This window comes from Lepidochelys kempii, chromosome 3, assembly GCF_965140265.1.
Source record: "Lepidochelys kempii isolate rLepKem1 chromosome 3, rLepKem1.hap2, whole genome shotgun sequence".
NCBI lineage: Eukaryota > Metazoa > Chordata > Testudines > Cheloniidae > Lepidochelys > Lepidochelys kempii.
Genome location: NC_133258.1, coordinates 182,087,267 through 182,106,333, shown reverse-complemented (window position 1 = coordinate 182,106,333; position 19,067 = coordinate 182,087,267). Strand labels below are relative to the sequence as shown.

At 43.0% G+C, this 19,067-nt stretch overlaps 1 protein-coding gene across 31 annotated transcripts in view; it reads right to left on the bottom strand.

Moving 5' to 3' along the window:
* The window catches only part of NRXN1 (neurexin 1), a 1,248,790-nt gene that overhangs the window by 686,761 nt on the left and 542,962 nt on the right, over positions 1-19,067 (bottom strand). For all 31 annotated transcript variants that reach the window (XM_073339213.1, XM_073339185.1, XM_073339187.1 and 28 more), the window contains one exon: positions 3,952-4,390. In XM_073339213.1, coding sequence (XP_073195314.1) covers positions 3,952-4,390 — 439 coding nt within the window. The remainder of the gene's footprint in view (positions 1-3,951; positions 4,391-19,067) is intronic.

Below are 19,067 nucleotides of genomic sequence, written 5' to 3'. Positions count from 1 at the left end.
TGGAGATAGTTCACCTCCCAATGACTTCATAAATATCTGTTTCAATTACCTTTGGTAAATGAAATAACCAAACAATCATTCATTTTCTGATATAGCTGTAAAACTAATCTGATTTTTTTTCAAAATAAATCACTTTAAAAATGTATAGTGTGTACCTTCTAAAAATGAAACACATCTATCTCTGAGTTGTGAAGAATATGTACTAAGGTTATAACAACCAACAAGAATGCACTTTTATGTAGAAATCCATGATTAAATTGAGTCTTCCGGATTTGATAAATCAAATCCATCCTGCTAATTTTACACATTTTTGTTTATCCATCCCTATCTATGAGTGCCTAGGGCAAATCAGTGTTATTCTTCAAAGAGAAAAACAAACCTATAACAGACATTTAAAGTATTCATGCCTCCACCCAAATTAACTTTAGAAGTTTGGCTTAAAAGTAGTACATAATATTCAACTGCTAAGAATAAATACTACACTAAAATTATTCATGGCTAAATCTTTGCAAATAAATGGTGGTATATACATTGGTCTTCAAACTCTTTGGTATATATTGTCCCTGAAATTAACCTAGATACTTAAAACTCACCAACATTTTCCAGAGATTTACCTGGAGTTTAGCCTCACAATACCTTAACAAAAATTGTGGGCCAAAGTCTCGTACAACTATGAAAATTTAGGGGCATATCTTCAAATGTAACCATCTACACTGCATTCATTTTCTGAATAGAACTGACTCTGATTGTAGCAATAACCTCCACTTCTCAGAATTGTCCCAGGAATAGATTGTATATAGGTCAATCACTAAAGCAGTATTTAAGAAGAGAAGACACAAAATAAAGATCACAATGTAAATAATATATTACCACTGGATATTCAATCATAGTTGAGGTTTTTGGGCAGATTTGTTACCTCATGACAAGTAAATAACTAAATGACATGAGACAGCCAGAAAAGCAACCTTCTATAGTTCAAACCCACTAGAACTCAGTAACCAAATAGTTATTTTTCATAATTATACCTGGAAACCCAGGGTAGGTTAAGTTAAATTAAATTTTGGGTCCTGTCTTTTTCTGGGCTTCCCTTTTCACACCTGCAATTATGTGGGTCCAGTTTAGATCACTGGACTATCTAATATCTGATTTGCAGGTGTAATTAGTTTTTCAGCCATCTGAATTAAGTAAATTGTATCGGAAAATTAGGAACACTAAAGGCAGGCCTTGTTTGGAAAATCTGGCCCTAAAGTATATCATTACTTTTTCAGCAGAGGCCTCATCCTATACACTGTTGAGAGTCTCCTGCAAGATGCTAAGTGTCTTAATTACCACTGAATTTAGGAGCTGTCAGTACATCTCCAAGACCATCCCAAAGTATAGTTTCATAACAAGCAAATGAATAATCTATTCTAAAATCATATAGCTTTTGGAACATACAGTAAATAATAACACAAGATACGGAGAAGGAAGAAAGATAAACCAGAAACCTGGAAGTTGAAAAACAAAGGAACCCAAGATACAGAGGGAGAAATAGAGGAGGCATACAGTAGGTTTTCAACAATGGAGATTAAATAATACACCTTTGAAGTGTACATAAATTAATGATGTAGCGTCATCTAGCTGTTTTAGTTATGTACATAAACCACAGATGATTTAAGAATGCTCTTGTGTAATACATCACAAGAATTCCCTGACTGAATGAATTATAGCCTTATTATTTACTGCTGTGATGTACATTATTTCTTAGGATTTTTTTTTTAAACCTTCTAGATTCTATTTTATTCTTAGCAGACTCTTGGCATGAATCTTTACATCAGAGTTAGAAGAGGAACCATAAAAGACCTTAAACAGTCCTCTGAATAATAACTATTGTTTATTTGAGCATAAGCTTTCGTGAGCTACAGCTCACTTCATCGGAGGCATACTGTGGAAAGTGTAGAAGATGTTTTTATATACACTCAAAGCATGAAAAAATACCTCCTCCCACCCCACTCACCTGCTGGTAATAGCTTATCTAAAGTGATCACTCTCCTTACAATGTGTATGATAATCAAGTAGGGCCATTTCCAGCACAAATCCAGGTTTTCTCACACACCCCACCCCCCCACACACAAACCCACTCTCCTGCTGGTAATAGCTTATCTAAAGTGACTACTCTCCTTACAATGTGTATGATAAGCCAGATAAATCTCATAAACCAGTCGGAGAACACTTCAATCTCTCTGGTCATGCGATTACAGACATGAAAGTTGTGATATTACAACAAAAAAACTTCAAATCCAGACTCCAGCGAGAAACTGTTGAATTGGAATTCATTTGCAAATTGGATACAATTAACTTAGGCTTGAATAGAGACTGGGAGTGGCTAAGTCATTATGCAAGGTAACATATTTCCCCTTGTTTTTTCCTACCCCCCATCCTCAGATGTTCTTGTTAAACCCTGGATTTGTGCTGGAAATGGCCCACCTTGAGTATCATACACATTGTAAGGAGAGTGATCATTTTAGATAAGCTATTACCAGCAGGAGAGTGGGGTAGGAGGAGGTATTTTTTCATGCTTTGTGTGTATATAAAAAGATCTTCTACACTTTCCACAGTATGCATCCGATGAAGTGAGCTGTAGCTCATGAAAGCTTATGCTCAAATAAATTGGTTAGTCTCTAAGGTGCCACAAGTACTCCTTTTCTTTTTGCAAATACAGACTAACACAGCTGTTACTCTGAAAACTATTGTTTACTTCCTGAAGTCAACTTGTATTAAACCAACTGCAACTGGAACATAAGAAAGGTTTCAGTAGCTAACACACTAAGGAATAGATGTGTCTACACTGCAGTTAAACATCCATTGCTGGCCTGTATCAGTTGATTTGGGTGGGGTCTCAGAGCCTGGATGTCTACACAGCAGTTTTATAGTTCTGCAGTCCAGCCCGAGTCAGCTGACATGGGCCAGCCACAAGTGTTAGCTGCAATGTAGACATACCCTGTGTGACTTGAAATTTTACTGCAGAGTTAGGAGCAGCTGATGTTTTTATTACTCACGTTGATTGCAATGGCCACTAGTTAAATGTTTCCACTTTTGCTAGTATACAATTAGAACTAGGTGTAATATTTTCAGCAAATAGTAAGTTTGCTGAAAAATTGCATTTTTCAGAACAACAAATATATTCACAAATTCAGGTTGCATTTGGTGAATAGTTTCAGCTGAAAAAGTCCTGAAAATTCCAATATTTCAGAAATGTTGCGATGGTTTGTTTAGAAAATGTCAAAACAGTTTCAAATTCACAGTCAAATATTTTGTTTGACCAAAATATTTTTTTTTCTGGTTTTTCATTTCTGAAAGAAAAAACTAAAAAATTCAGTTTCACTTCAAAACAAAGCAATTTTCTTTTCAGATTTTTCCATTCAGCTACCAAACAGAAGACAAATCAATTATTTTCTGAGCTCCACATATAATACCATGTTTTGATCATGATTCATTAACATGCATATTAATTATGCAGAGGTTCACTAGCTTCATTGGAAGGGTTGGTTGTTTCTATGGGCACAGTATTCACTTTTACCATGCCGGAGATTACTTACAATTTGCTAGTGTGTTGTGATTTTTGTTGCTGTTGGTTTTTTTACACTTGCAATTCGCCATTTCAGCTCCTTCTACAAATATGATGATATAAGTGATTATCAGGAGTACGGGGTGCTCTGTTTGGTGGTTTATTTTTGTTGTTTTTACATTTTTTTGCAAGTACATGATACATTAACTTTCAAGATTTAATACTTGATTACTCAGTAAATGTTCACAAAACATATTGTTCTCTGGAAATCTTTTGAGTTTTAATAGCTGACGATGTGTAACTTCAACAGTAAAAAACAGCATATAATTACAACTCTCAAATCTTCCTGATGTTTTTAAACAGAAAAAAGAAAAGAAAAGAAGAAGCTATTTTAAAAAATTTACCTGACCGTCCATCCCGCTGAAAGTCCACATGGTACCACTCTCCATCATTCACCTTCTTTTGCAAGGCTTTTATTTTAATAGTACCTGATCCCATGTCTAACAGAAGGTAAAGGTAACCATCAAGCATCTCAATGGCAAAAAAGTCAACCTTTACCATTTGTGGGTGTTTGGCATCTTTCTGATGCCTTGGTTTTCCATGACTGAAAAGAATCAGCCCATTTGGCTCAGTTGTGCGAAAGTCAAATGATATTGACCCTGTTTTCTTGGCATTCCACTTTGGCAAAGAGATGAAAGACTCTGGTGTTTCAAATGTGATTGGATCCAAGGTTGCAACATTCTCACATTTAAATGCTACAACTCCATGAATCTTCATTTTAGGGTCTCCTTGCTTGGCAAGTCGAGATAACTCCAGTCTGACATCATTATTTTTATATACAACCTGCAAACAAAGCACAGTGGTTACAATGGTAGAATTAACTGTATTAACCAATCAAACATAACCCGCAATAGGTTCAAGTATGTCAGTCGCTAATAATGGATGCTATTTAATATATGAAAATGTACAAATATATACATCATAGAAATGTAGGGCTGGAAGAGACCTTGAGAAGTCATCTAGTCCAGCCATTGCACCGAGGGAGGACCAAGTATACCAAGACCATCCCTAACAGGTGTTTGGCTAACCTGTTCTTAAACACCTCCAATGATGGGGATTCCGAAACCACCCTTGGAAGCCAATTCAGTGTTTAGCTATCCTTATTGTCAGAAAGTTTTCCCTAATACCTAACCTATATCTTCCTCACTGCAAATTAAATAGATTACCTCTTATCCCACCTGCATTGGACATGGAGAATAACTGATCATAGTCCTCTTTGGAACAGCCATTGACATATGTGAAGACTTATCAGGTTTGCCCTGTCTTTTCTCAAGACTAAATATGCCTAGTTTTGTTTTGGTTTTTTAATTTCCTCATTGTTCAGGTTTCTGAAACCTTTTATCAGTTTAGTTTCTCTCCACTAGACTCTCTCCAATTCTTTCTTACAATGTGGCACACAAAACTGGGACACAGTACTCCAGCTGAGGCCTCAACAGTGCTGATAGAGCCAGACAATTACCTTCCGCATCTTACATATGTCAACTCCTGTTAACACACCCCAGAGAGATATCAGCCTTTTTCACAACTGCATCACATTGTTGGTTTATATTCAATATGATTCACTATAATCCCAGATACTTTTCAGCGGTATTACTGCTTAGCCAATTATCCCCCATTTTGTATTTGTGCATTTGATTTTACCTTCCTAAGTGTAGTTCATTACACTTGTCTATTGAATTACATATTGTTGATATAAGACCAATTCTCAGATTTGTAAAGGTTGTTTTGAATTCCAATCCTCTTCTCCAAAGTGTTATTAACCCCTGCCGGGTTGGCATCATCTGCAAATTTTATAAGCATACTCTCCTGGGTGTAGTGCTTTTTTAAATTTGGATAGCGGAGTGGAAAGACCCCTGTGGGATCCACTAGATGCATCCTCCCAGTTTGACAGCTAGCCATTCATAACTACTCTTTGAGTACAACCTTTCAAAAAAATGCACCCACCTTATAGTCATTTCAGACCACTTTTCCCTATGTTGCTTGGGAGAATGTCATGTGGGACTGTCTGAAAAGCCTTATTTAAAATCAAGATATATCACATCACAACCTAGACAGCAGTGACCATGAGATGGTGCAGTTCAGGATCCTGACAAAAGGAAGAAAGGAGAGTAGCAAAATACGGACCCTGGACTTCAGAAAAGCAGACTTAGACTCCCTTAGGGAACTAATGGGGAGAATCCCCTTGGAGGCTAATATGAGGAGTCCAGGAGAGATGGCTGTATTTTAAAGAAGTCTTATTGAGAGTGCAGGAACAAACCATCCCGAAGTGCAGAAAGAATAGCAAATATGGCAGGCGACCAGCTTGGCTTAACGGTGAAATCTTTGGTGAACTTAAACTAAAAAACGAAGCTTACAAGAAGTGGAAATTTGGACAGATGACTAGGGAAGAGTATAAAAGTATTGCTAGAGCACGCAGGGGTGTAATCAGAAAGGCCAAGGCACAACTGGAGTTGCAGCTAGCAAGGGATGTGAAGGGTAACAAGAAGGGTTTCTACAGCTTTGTTAGCAACAAGAAGTTCAAGGAAAGTGGGACCCTTACTGAATGGGGGAGGCAATATAGTGACAGATGATGTGGAAAAAGCTGAAGTACTCAATGCTTTTTTTCCCTTGGTCTTCACAGACAAGGTCACTGCTGCACTGGGCAACACAGCATGGGTAACAGGTGAGCAGCCCTCAGTGGTGAAAGAACAGGTTAAGTACTATTTAGAAAAGCTGGACATGCACAGGTTCATGGGTCCAGATCTAATGCATCCAAGAGTGCTGAGGGAGTTGGCTGATGTGATTGCAGAGCCATTGGCCACTATGTTTGAAAATTTGTGGCAATCGGGGGAGGTCCCAGACGATTGGAAAAAGGCACATATAGTGCCCATATTTAAAAAAGGGAAAAAAGAGAACATGGGGAACTACAGACCAGTCAGCCTCACTTCAGTCCCCGGCAAAATCATGGAGCAGGTCCTCAAATAATCTATTTTGAAGCACTTGGAGGAGAGGAAAGTGATCAGGAACAGTCAACATGGATTCACCAAGGGCAAGTCAGGCCTGACCAACCTGACTGCCTTCTATGATGAGATAACTGGCTCTGTGGATATGGGGAAAGTGGTGGATGTGATATAGCTTGACTTTAGAAAAGCTTTTGATATGGTCTCCCACAGTATTCTTGCTAGCAAGTTAAAAAAGTATGGATTGGATGAATGGACTATAAGGTGGATAGAAAGCTGGCTAGATTGTAGGCCTCAACGGGTAGTGATCAAAGGCTCCATGTCTAGTTGGCAGCCGGTATCAAGTGGAGTGCCACAAGGGTCGGTCCTCGGGCCGGTTTTGTTCAACATCTTTATTAATGATCTGGATAATGGGATAGATTGCACCCTCAGCAAGTTCGCTGATGACACTAAGCTGGGGGAGAGGTAGAGACACTGTAGGGTAGGGATAGGGTCCAGAGTGACCTAGAAAAATTGGAATAATCATAGAATATCAGGATTGGAAGGGATCTCAGGAGGTCATCTAGTCAACCCCCTGCTCAAAGCAGGACCAATCCCCAATTTTTGCCCCAAATCCCTAAATGGCCCCCTCAAGGATTGAACTCACAACCCTGGGTTTAGCAGGCCAATGCTCAAACCACCGAGCTATCCCTCCCCCCGCCAAAAGGGATAATTTGGAGGATTGGGACAAAAGATATCTGATGAGGTTCAACAAGGACAAGTGCAAAGTCCTGCACTTACGATGGAAGAATCCCATGCACTACTACAGGCTGGGGACTGACTAGCTAAGTGGCAGTTCTGCAGAAAAGGACCTGGGGATTACAGTGAACGAGAAGCTGAACATGAGTCAGCAGTGTGCTCTTGTTGCCAAGAAGGCCAACGGCATATTGGGCTGTATTAGTAGGAGCACTGCCAGCAGATCAAGGGAAGTGATTATTCCCCTCTATTCAGCCCTGGTGAGGCCACACCTGGAGTACTGCGTCCAGTTTTGGTCCCCCCACTACAGCAGAGATGTGGACAAATTGGAGAGAGTCCAGCAGAGGGCAACGAAAATGATTAGGGGGTTGGGGCACATGACTTACGAGAAGGAGGCTGAGGGAAGTTGGGTTATCTAGTCTGTAGAAGAGAAGAGTGAGGGGGGATTTGATAGCAGCCTTCAATTACCTGAAGGGGGGTTCTAAGGAGGATGGAGCTAGGCTCTTCTTAGTGGCAGATGACAGAACAAGAAGCAACGGTCTCAAGTTTTAGTGGGGGTGGTCTAGGTTGGATATTAGGAAACAATATTTCACTAGAAGGGTGTTGAAGCACTAGAATGGGTTACCTAGGAGGAATTGGGTTCTCCACCCTTAGAAGTTTTTAGGCCTGGCTTGAGAAAGCCTTGGCTGGGATGATTTAGTTGGTGCTGATCCTGCTTTGAGCAGGGGATTGGACTAGATGACCTCCTGAGGTCTCTTCCAACACTAATATTCTATGATTCTATGATACAGCTTCTCCCTTATCCACTAGGCCAGTAACCATGTCAAATAATAAAATTAGGTTGTTTTGGCATTATTTGTTTTTGACAAATTCACATTGGCTATTACTTGTAACCTTATTTATATCTATATCTATATAATATATGAAGTAGCTCTTCTCATTGACTAACACTAACAATAGCTTGAATTAAATCAAACAGCATTGCTCTAAAAATATCCCTAGTTAATTCAAATAATCAGAAAGAATCTACACAGAATTTGTGCTATCTGTGGCAAATTAGCTTGTGTGTACTTGATTGTTGAATAGCCTTCTGTGTGCAGCCATTTTGCCGATGATAGTGAAGTATTAGGTTTCTTGCTCCCCTAAGCTCTTTATTACTTTCTTAAGTTTTGTACTCCTGTATACAAAGTCTTTCAAGGTCAGATATTACCTTGTAACATTTTTTTTCATAAGTTAACACATTTTTGCCTTCTCCTAGGAATTGGAGATAATAGCATCTATGTTGATCATGAAGCAATACATTTGGGAAGTCAATATCAGAGATAGGATCGAAGCCAGGACAATCACAGACAGTATTACTGGATGTCATGCTGCTGAATTTCCCCACCTTCAAAGTCTGGCTGAAGGTTATTGGATAAAACTAAAAGACAGTATTTGTATTTAATTTAATCAACCTGCATTTCAAGTGCTTCTGTTCCATATCACACATTTGTTTGACTCCACCTCCCCAGAAAAGCTTGCCACACAAGTCATTTTCTAAGCCATAAAACCACTACTATCATACAGTTTATCAACATATTTGGGTAGTGGTGTTGTTTCTGTGTTGTGAATAACATGACTGCTGTATATGCAAGTCTCTCCACTAATGGGCATTTGGGATCATGTTAAATAATCAATGGAATTAATCAATAATGCACAGTGAATGCCTGCCTCTGAAACATCATTAATTGATGGTCCCAGTAAAGTTGAAATCTCTCTTTAGCCCCCTAAAGTTTTGTGTTTCTAAGGGTATGGCTACACTTTGAGATAGGAGAATAATTTCCAACTAAAGGAGACATAGCTGCACTATCTCTCATTGATCTAGTGTGCTAATAAATAGAGCGTAGCTGTGCTGGCATGAATGGCAGGAGGAGTGAGCTGCCTTGAATATTTGCCTAGTGTCTCAGACATGTATGCACTTGGCAGCTCGCCCCTCCTGTTGTTTGTGCTGTTGCGGCTACCCTCTGTTTCTAGAGCAATAGCTTGATCAGACCTGGCCTCTCCTCAAGCTGGGAATTGCGAGCCCAGATTTAGGGTAGACATACCATGGATGACACATCTCAGGAGTGGCTGTTGTAAAATAGTGTCCAAATATAAACATATATTAAAAATGTGAGGGCCAGATCCTCAGCTGGTATAATCATTGGAACTCCATTAATTTAAATGGAGCAATGACAATTTACACTAGCTGAAGATATAACCAGACAGTTTTATAACAAATAATGGTGGAACATATTCCACCATATTAAAGTATAGTCCTAAAAACTAACAATAAATCTTTCCCCCTCTTTCTCACAGGGTACAGTTCTATAAGGTACTGCTTCTTCCCGTGAGAGCTGAAGGTGCTCTGCCCATCTTAGAATGGGTCAATAGAGAGGAAAAATAGTTTTTACTATATATATATGCAGACATTAAATAGGCCTGAATCCTATCTTACCCTGGTGTTAATCAGTGTCAACTCCAATGAAGTTACTAGGTAAACTCCTGAGTGGGCAAATGGGATTGTGGAGTGTGGAGACGGAGTGTGAGAGGCTCCCTTTCTAAGTATTGCTCTATGCTCAGTACTGTGATGGTCAGTGATGGAGCAGTAGTTGTGTCCTATAACAGATGTGACATGATTTCTTTCCCACCAGAAGGGAATTCCTCTGTATGAAGTGCCAGCTGGTGGTTGCGCTGGAAGAAAAGATTTGTGCTCTGGAAGGACAAGTACAGACTATCAGACTGCAGACTATCAGAGAGCTTGAGGAAATCTTGCACAAGCAGAAAGAACAAGCATTACCATGCCAGATTCAAGTGAGAAAAGAACTGTCCCCCAAGGAACCAGAGAGCATGGGCACCAAAGACAAGGCCTGGCAGTTCATAGCTACCAGAGGCAAGAGGAGGAGAAGTATCCAATTGTTATATTCTTAGTGTGAAAACAACCCAAAATATCTCTTGTTGTTTGCAGTGTTGTAGCCATATTGGTCCCAGGATATTAGATACACCAAGTGGGTGAGGTAATATTTTTATTGGACCAACTTCTGTTACCTTAAGATATTACCTTGCCTACTCTGTCTCAAAAATATCTGTGAAGATTCACTGGTCCAATGAAATGGAGAGCTGTATGGGACACACCTGCGGAGGGATGCTGAGCATGCTGACAAAGATATCTCCAACTATCCAAGACGGACAGACTGTCCTTTTTGGGAATTCTATTGTAAGAAGAATTGAAACAACACTTTGCAAGGGGCACCAGGGTGGTATGCTGTCTTCCTGAAGCCAAGGCATGAAATGTAACTCTCAGATTGGAAGTCGATGGGAAAAGATCCACTGGAGATGGTACATATTGGAACTAATGACACTGCTTCACAAGATACTTCACAGATTTTAGATGGCTTAAGGGAACTCGGAGGGATGCTGAAGGTCCAAATGATCTTCTTGGAGCTTCTTTTTGTCCCAAGAGCAAAGGAAGACTAAAGGCAGAAGATTCTGGAAGTGAACCACTGACTAGGTAAATGGTGTAACATAGTTTAGTGGAACACTGACCCACCTTCCTAGGGGGAGGGAGTGGGCTGTATAGTTTAGATGAACTCCATCACAGTAGAAGGGGAACCAATTTTCTAGGGGACAGCTGGCTAGACTAGTCAGCAGGGTATTTAAAAACAAAAGGGGATGGTGAAAAAGGGGGAACAAATGAACACTCATAACTAAATCAAGATGTTGGGAACAAAAATTAATCAAGTAAATCAAGTGCCATGAAGAGAAAAAAATTCTATTTGCCTATATTCCGATGCTAAGAAGTGTGGGTAATTAACAAGAGGAACTGGAACTGCTCAGTTATGAGTATACATTCAATCTATTTGATGTTATTGAAAATTGATGGGAAGATCCACATGATTTGAATGTTAAAATCAATATTATAATCGTCTTAGGAAGGACTGAGATGGCAAAATGGGAGAGGGATAGGGCATTATGTAAAAATGGCTTTATCTGTTTCTGAGGATATGTCTGAACTGTGACAAAACACCTTTGATAAAACACCATGTTGGCTGACTCAGACTCAGGGTGCAGGGCTATAAAATTGCAGTCTATATATCCGGGCTTGGGCTTGAGGCCAGCTGCGGTCCCGGAGCATAGGCTTCAGCCCAAGTCTGGATATTTGCACTGCAATTTTATAGCCCCACAGCCCAAGCCTCACGAGCCTCAGTCAGTTGACATGGGCCAGCTCTAGTGTTTTATTGCAGTGCAGACATATCCTTAGACACTGACAACTCAGATGCAAATGGTCTTGAATGTTTATGGATCCAAGTCCAAGAAATAGCTGGGTACTATTGGTGTCTGCTGAACACCACCACATCACACTAGAGAAAAAGGGTAACTGACTCCTTAAGAATTTTTCTATTATGTGTGTGTGTGTGGGGGGAACTATGTTGTTATAGAAAAGGAATCGGCAACCTTTGGCACACAGCCATCATGGAAATAATATAAATATAATATAATATAATAATAATTATATATATATATATATATATATATATATATATATAATGTCAACTAACATGGGTTTGCAGACAATAACTTGTCAAATTAATTTGATATCCTTTTTTATTTGGTTTCAAGTTTGGTTGATAAAGGTAATAATATTGATGTAATATACTTAGACTTCTATAATGCATTTGATTTGGTACCACGTGACATTTTGATTAAGAAATAGGGATGATACAAAATCAACATGGTACACACTAAATAGATTAAAATCTGGCTACTGACAAGTCTCAAAATGTAATTCTAAATGCGGAATCAACATCAAGAGGGTAGATTTCTAGTGGGGACTCCAGGAACTAATTATTGGCCCAACTCTATAATATATATACAATCAATGACTTAGAAGAAAACAAAATAATTAATGATAAAGTTTGTAGATGACACAAAAATGGGGAGTGATAAATAATGAACAGGGCAGGACATTAATACAGAGAGATCCAGTTAATAGTTCTCTGTTCTATGTGACAGTGTCAGGCAACAGGGGCAGTTCCAGAACAATCAGGATCTTGCTGGAACCAGTGAAGACAGACAGGCTAATTAGGACATCTGGAGCCAATTAAGAAGCTGCTAGAATCAATTAAGATAGGAAGGCTAATCAGGGCACCTGGTTTAAAAAGGACTTCATTTCAGTCAGTGGGGGGCGCATAAGGAGCTGAGAGTGAGAGGGCATGCTGGTGGAGGACTGAGGAATACAAATGCTATCTGGCATCAGGAGGAAGATCCTGTGGTGAGGATACAGAAGGTGTTGGAAGGAGGCCATGGGAAATTAGCCCAGGGAGTTGTAGCTATCACACAGGTGTTACATGAAACACTGTGGACAGCTGTGATCCACAGGGACCTGGGTTGGAACTCGGAGGAGAGGGCAGGCCCGGGGTCCCCTCATCCCCGCAACTCCCTATTGGATACTGGAGGAGTTGACCTGGACTGTGGGTCCCACCAGAGGGGAAGGTCCCGGCCTGTTCCCCAACCCACTAGGTGCACCAGCAGAGACTGTGGGGATTCTTCTCCCTCATTTCCCCCATGCTGGCCAGTGATGAAGTTAGCTGAGTGAACGGCACGTTTGAGCCACTAACAAAAGTAGCCAAACTGAGGGCTGCCATGGATCCCTGAGGCGAGCAAATCTGCCAATAAGCACAGGACCCACCAAGGCAGAAGAGGAACTTTGTCACAACTGGTGTTAGAGGTGGGATTTGGTGTACACAGCGCAGCAGAAGAAGGAGAGGGTTTAATTTTTTTCACCACAATGTAGGACGTAGTGTGGGCACTGATACAAGCCACGGCTGCCCAGCAGGCAGTTTCCCGTGTCCACGCAGCCACCCAATAGGAGGCAGTGCGGCTGCAGCAAGAGATCAATGGCCTGTTGATGGACCAGGCAACTCAAGACCGTGCTATGTTGCAGGAACTGGTAAACCAGGTAAAGGTCCTTACGGAACTGACCCGTGGCCATGATGGGACGCAGATCATATGGGCCAGCAATTGGCTGCAGAAAATGATGCGGGAGGATGACATAGAGGCGTACCTCCTGGCCTTTGAGAGGACAGCCCTACGGGAGACTTTGCCCCAAGAACTGTGGTATGCATTCTCGCCCCACTCCTGTGTGGAGAGGCCCGGAAGGCCTACTATTACCTGTCTGAAGAGGCTGAGGCAGACTACCCACAGCTGAAAGCAGAGATCCGGGCCAGATCTGGGGTAATGACCGCAGTGTGGGCCCAGCGATATCATGAGTGGAGGTACCAGGAAAACAAAACCCCGCGGTCCCAATTATATGACCTCATCCATCTCACACAAAAGTGGTTATGAACTGAGTCCCGAGTCTGGAAGAGATACTAGAGGTTCTGGTCATCGATCGATACATGAGGGGACTACTGCCAGACCTTCGTGCCTGGGCATGCCAGAACGAACCCTCCACCTATGACGAGGTTGTCACACTGGTAGAGAGGCGAAGGATGGCAAGGGAACTGACCCGGCCACTTGAGGAAGAGGCACCCTGTGTTAAACTAGCAGCAACAAGCCCCAGAGCTCCGGCAACTGGGCCCCTAGGAAGGCCTAGATGGAAAAAGAGAGAGGCTGAAAGCCCATCAGAGGCCACAAAGACTCAGAGCACTGAGGAGGAAGAGGATAGCGTCATTAGACTGCCCAAACCAAGAAACTGGGGAATGCCTAGGGCCCCATAGAGATGTTACACCTGCGGGGAGTGGGGACACAGAGCTGCACAGTGTCCCAATGCTGAGGAGCCTATGCAGTGTAACCTGGGGAACTGGGCAGACACATGCTCCCTAATTCACCTGGTGGGGGTCACACTAACCCCGCATATGTACACCAGACCAGTAAAACTAAATGGGGCAGAAACCACAGCACTGGTTGATTTGGGGAGTGCTATCACACTTATTTCAGGGAAGCTTGTGAAGTATAGTCAGCTGCTGCAGGCAAAGTGCACAGGGGTGACATGTGTCCATGGGACAGTTAGTTATTACCCCACCATCCCGGTAAAAATTGAAATCCAGGGGAACACTACTGAGGTAGCAGCAGGTGTGGTCCCTAAAGTTCCATACCTGGTGCTCACAGGAAGGAACTTTCCAGGGTTTGGAGACTTACTCCTGGCAGGGGGATTGGAGAAAGGGGGAAACCCTGAAGTTAGGGAGACATCCACAGTAGACTGCCAACCCCAAATCTTCTCTGAAATATCCCCAGATCTGTTCTCCACTCCTAGGCAGGGTAGAAAGACAAAAAGGGAAGAAGGGCAGCTAAGGCCTTGGGAACCCGAATACTGACCCCAAAGCCAGAGGGTAGCTCTCGTAGGTAGGCGGACCCAAGCAGCTGACAAGGAGGCCACCCAGAAGGGAGAAGCATCCGAATCTAATCCCCACCCTAATGCCTCTGAACCAGTAGTGGTGACAGAGACTGGCCCCCTCGATCTCAGGCAGATTAGCCCCGGGAGAGAAAATTTTGGACGGGATCAGGCTGAAGACCCAACGTACGACAACATTAGGAAGGAGGTAACCGAAATAGATGGGGTCCCCGTGGAAGGGAAAACCCAGGGACAGGACCCTACTTCATAATGAAGAAGGATCTCTCGTACTGGGTTGCACCAGTCCAAGGCCAGAAGGTACAGCAGATCCTAGTACCTCAAAAACACCAGAATGCTGTATTAAGTCTTGCCCATAGTCATCTTTTTGGGGGGCATTTGGGGGTAGAGAAGACCCTGGCACGAGTCCTACAACAGTTCTTCTGGCCCGGAGTACATGAAGAAGTGCAGAGGTACTGTGCGTCCTGCCCAAAGTGTCAGCTGCACAGTCCTCACTCCCACTTGAGGTCACCTTTAGTACCTCTTCCCATCATAGAGGTCCCCTTTGAGTGAATAGCCATGGACCTAGTGTGACCCCTGGAGAAGACAGCTCAGAGCCACCAATATATACTTGCTGTTTTGGACTATGCTACTCGTTACCCAGAAGCCATCCCCCTGTGGAACACAGCCTCTAAAACGATAGCCAAAGAGCTGGTGGCAATCTTTGCCTGAGTGCAGCTACCAAATGAGACATTAACAGACCAAGAAACCCCATTTATGTCGAGGCTAATGAAGGACCTCTGTATCCTGCTCCATATACATACCCTGAGAACTTCAGTCTATCATCTGCAGACCGATAGGCTTGTAGAAAGGTTTAACCGAACCCTCAAGGCTGTGATAGAGAAGGTGGTAAGTCGGGATGGGAAGGATTGGGACACCCTACTACCTTACCTTATGTTAGCCATGCGGGAGGTACCTCAGGCTTCAACTGGGTTCTCCCCTTTTGAGTTATTACACGGGAGCCACCCCCGTGACATACTAGATATCGCCAAAGAGATCTGGGAAGAGGAACCCAATGAGGGGAGAAATATAATTGAACATGTATTGCAGATGCGAGACCGGATAGCCTGGGTCACCCCTATTGTATGGGAACATTTGGAAAAGGTGCAGGAAGCGCAGTGAACCCATTACAATCACCAGGCAAAAGTCCGACAGTTCCAACCAGGGGATCAGGTGATGGTGTTGGTACCTACGACAGAAAGCAAGCTTTTGGCCCAATGGCAGGGGCCCTCTGAGGTGGTTGAACCTGAGGGGGAAGTAACCTACAAAGTGTGGCAGCCAGGACACCCAAAATAAGAACAGATTTATCACATTAACCTCTTGAAATCTTGGCACCAGTGAGAGACACGTGTCGTAGCCCAAGAGGCCCCGATCCAGGGAAATAACCTAAATGAGCAGATCAGGATATCCACTGATCTGACGCAGAACCAGAATAAGGAGGTAACTGAGATGATCAAAGAGTACCAGGACGTACTTTCAAACAAACCAGGCTGGACCACCAAAACATATCACCACATTGTCACAGACCCTGGGGAAAAGGTAATTTTAAGGCATGACTGGGTTCCAGAGGCAAAAAGGGAGGAGATCAAGGCGGAGGTCAAAAGGATGTTGGAGCTGGAAATCATCGAAGAGTCTCACAGTCAATGGTCGAGCCCGATTGTGTTGGTGCTCAAACCCACTATGGCACCACTAGGTTTTGTAATGATTTTCGCCGGCTGAATGAGATATCCAAATTTGATGCATACCCCATACCCCGTATTGATAAGTTAGTTGACTGCCTGGGCAATGCTCGATTTTTGACCACCCGTGATTTAACAAAGGGATACTGGCAGATTCCCCTTGCCAAAGAGGCAAAAAAAAAGATGGCATTCTCTACACCAGCGGGTCTGTTGCAATATACTGTTCTTCCTTTTGGTCTGCACTGGGCACCTTCCAGCATCTTATGGACAAGCTCCTGCGGCCCCATACCAGTTATGCAGCTGCATACCTGGATGATGTGATTATTCACATGCCTGACTGGGAGACTCACTTGGAAAAGGTGGAAGCAGTACTGGAAACGCTAAGACGGGCCGGACTCACGGCCAATCCAGCCAAGTGTGTTATAGGGCTAGCCGAGGCTAAATACCTTAACTACATTGTAGGAAGGGGCATGATCAAGCCCCAACTAAACAAACTGGAGGCTATACAAAATTGGCCCCAGCTGAATCAGAAAAGCAAGTCCTGGGTGTGATGGAGTACTACTGGCGATTTATTCCCCATTTCGCCATCAGAGCAAGTCCCCTGACGGTCCTGATAAAAGCCCGGGGTCCAGACATGGTAAAGTGGACAGATGCCACAGAGAAAAATTTCACAGATCTACGGACAGCCCTCTGCAGTAGCCCCATGCTTATAGCCCCAAACTTCAACAAAAAATTCATTTTACAGACAGATGCATCTGAAGTAGGATTGGGAGCTGTCCTATCACAGATGATCGGAGACAAAGAACACCCAATTCTCTACCTCAGCAGGAAACTCTTCCCAAGAGAGCAGAAGTCTGCAGTGGTTGAGAGAGAGTGCTTTGCTGTGAAATGGACCACGGAAACATTACATTATTACTTTCTGGGATGACGGTTTACCCTTGTGACCGACCATGCACCCCTCCCGTGGATGCAGCGAAATAAAGAGAAGAACGCAAGGGTGAACAGATGGTTCCTGTTCCTACAACCTTTCCAATTCACCATACAACGCCAGGCTGGAAGCCACCATGGCAAAGCAGATGGCTTGTCATGGGTAGACTGCCTGACGTCCCACGTTGCCCAATCCTGTGGTGTTGAGCGGGGCAGCGGGGTGGAAATGTGACAGGGTCAGGCTAGATAGCTACAGTACAGTGATAGAAGGCAGACATATTAGCTCCAGGTTAAGCAGGTCCCTTTTCCCTGGGTAAAGTAACAGGGGCAGTTCCAGAACAATCAGGAACTTGTTGGAACCAATGAAGGCAGACAGGCTAATTAGGACACTTGGAGCCAATTAAGAAGCTGCTAGAATCAATTAAGACAGGAAGGCTAATCAGGGCACCTGGTTTAAAAAGGACCTCACTTTAGTCAGGGGGGGTGCACAAGGAGCTGAGAGTGAGAGGGCATGCTGATGGAGGACTGAGGAGTACAAATGCTATCTGGCATCAGGAGGAAGATCCTGTGGTGAGGATACAGAAGGTGTTGGAAGGAGAGCATGGGGAAGTAGTCCAGGGAGTTTTAGCTATCACACAGGTGGTACACAAAACACTGTGGACAGCTGTGATCCACAGGGCCCTGGGCTGGAACCTGGAGTAGAGGGTGGGCCCGGGTTCTTCCCATCCCCGCAACTCCCAATTGGATACAGGAGGAGTTGACCTGGACTGTGGGTCCCACCAGAGAGGAAGGTCCCTGGCCTGTTCCCCGACCCACTAGGTGCACCAGCAGAGACTGCGGGGATTCTTCTCCTTCCTTTCCCCCATGCTGGCCAGAGATGAGGTTAGCTGAGTGAACAGCAGGTTTGAGCCACTAACAAAAGTAGCCAAATTGAGGGCTGCCGTGAATCTCTGAGGGGAGCAAATCCGCCATTAACCGCAAGACCCTCCCAGGCAGAGGAGGAACTTTGTCACATCTAATATGACCAAATATGAAGTCATACATCTAGGATCAAAGAATGCAGGTTACAGTTAAAGGATGGGGGGACTCTATCCTGGGAAAAAGTGATACTGAAAATGATGGATAACTCAGTGTGATGCTGTGGACAAAAGGGCTTATGCAATCCTTGGTTGAATGAACAGGGGAACATCAAGTAGGAATACAGAGGTCATATTATCTCTGTATTTGGCACTGGTGTGACTGCAACTGAAATACTGGAGTACTTGTGGCACCTTAGAGACTAACAAATGTATTTGAGCATAAGCTTTTGTGAGCTACAGCTCACTTCATTGGATGCATTCAGTGGAAAATACAGTGGGGAGATTTATATACACACAGAACATGAAACAATGGGTGTTACCATACACACTATAACAAGAATGATCTCTTAATGTGAGCTATTACCAGCAGGAGAGCGGGGGCGGGGGTGGAGAGGGGACCTTTTGCAGTGATAATCAAGGTGGGCTATTTCCAGCAATTGACAAGAACGTTTGAGGAACAGTGGGGAGTGGATGGGGGGAAATAAACATGGGGAAATAGTTTTACTTTGTGTAATGACCCATCCACTCCCAGTCTCTATTCAAGCCTAAGTTAATTGTATCCAGTTTGCAAATTAATTCCAATTCAGCAGTCTCACATTGGACTCTGTTTTTGAAGGTTTTTTGTTGAAGAATTGCCACTTTTAGGTCTGTAATCAAGTGACCAGAGAGATTGAAGTGTTCTCCCACTGGTTT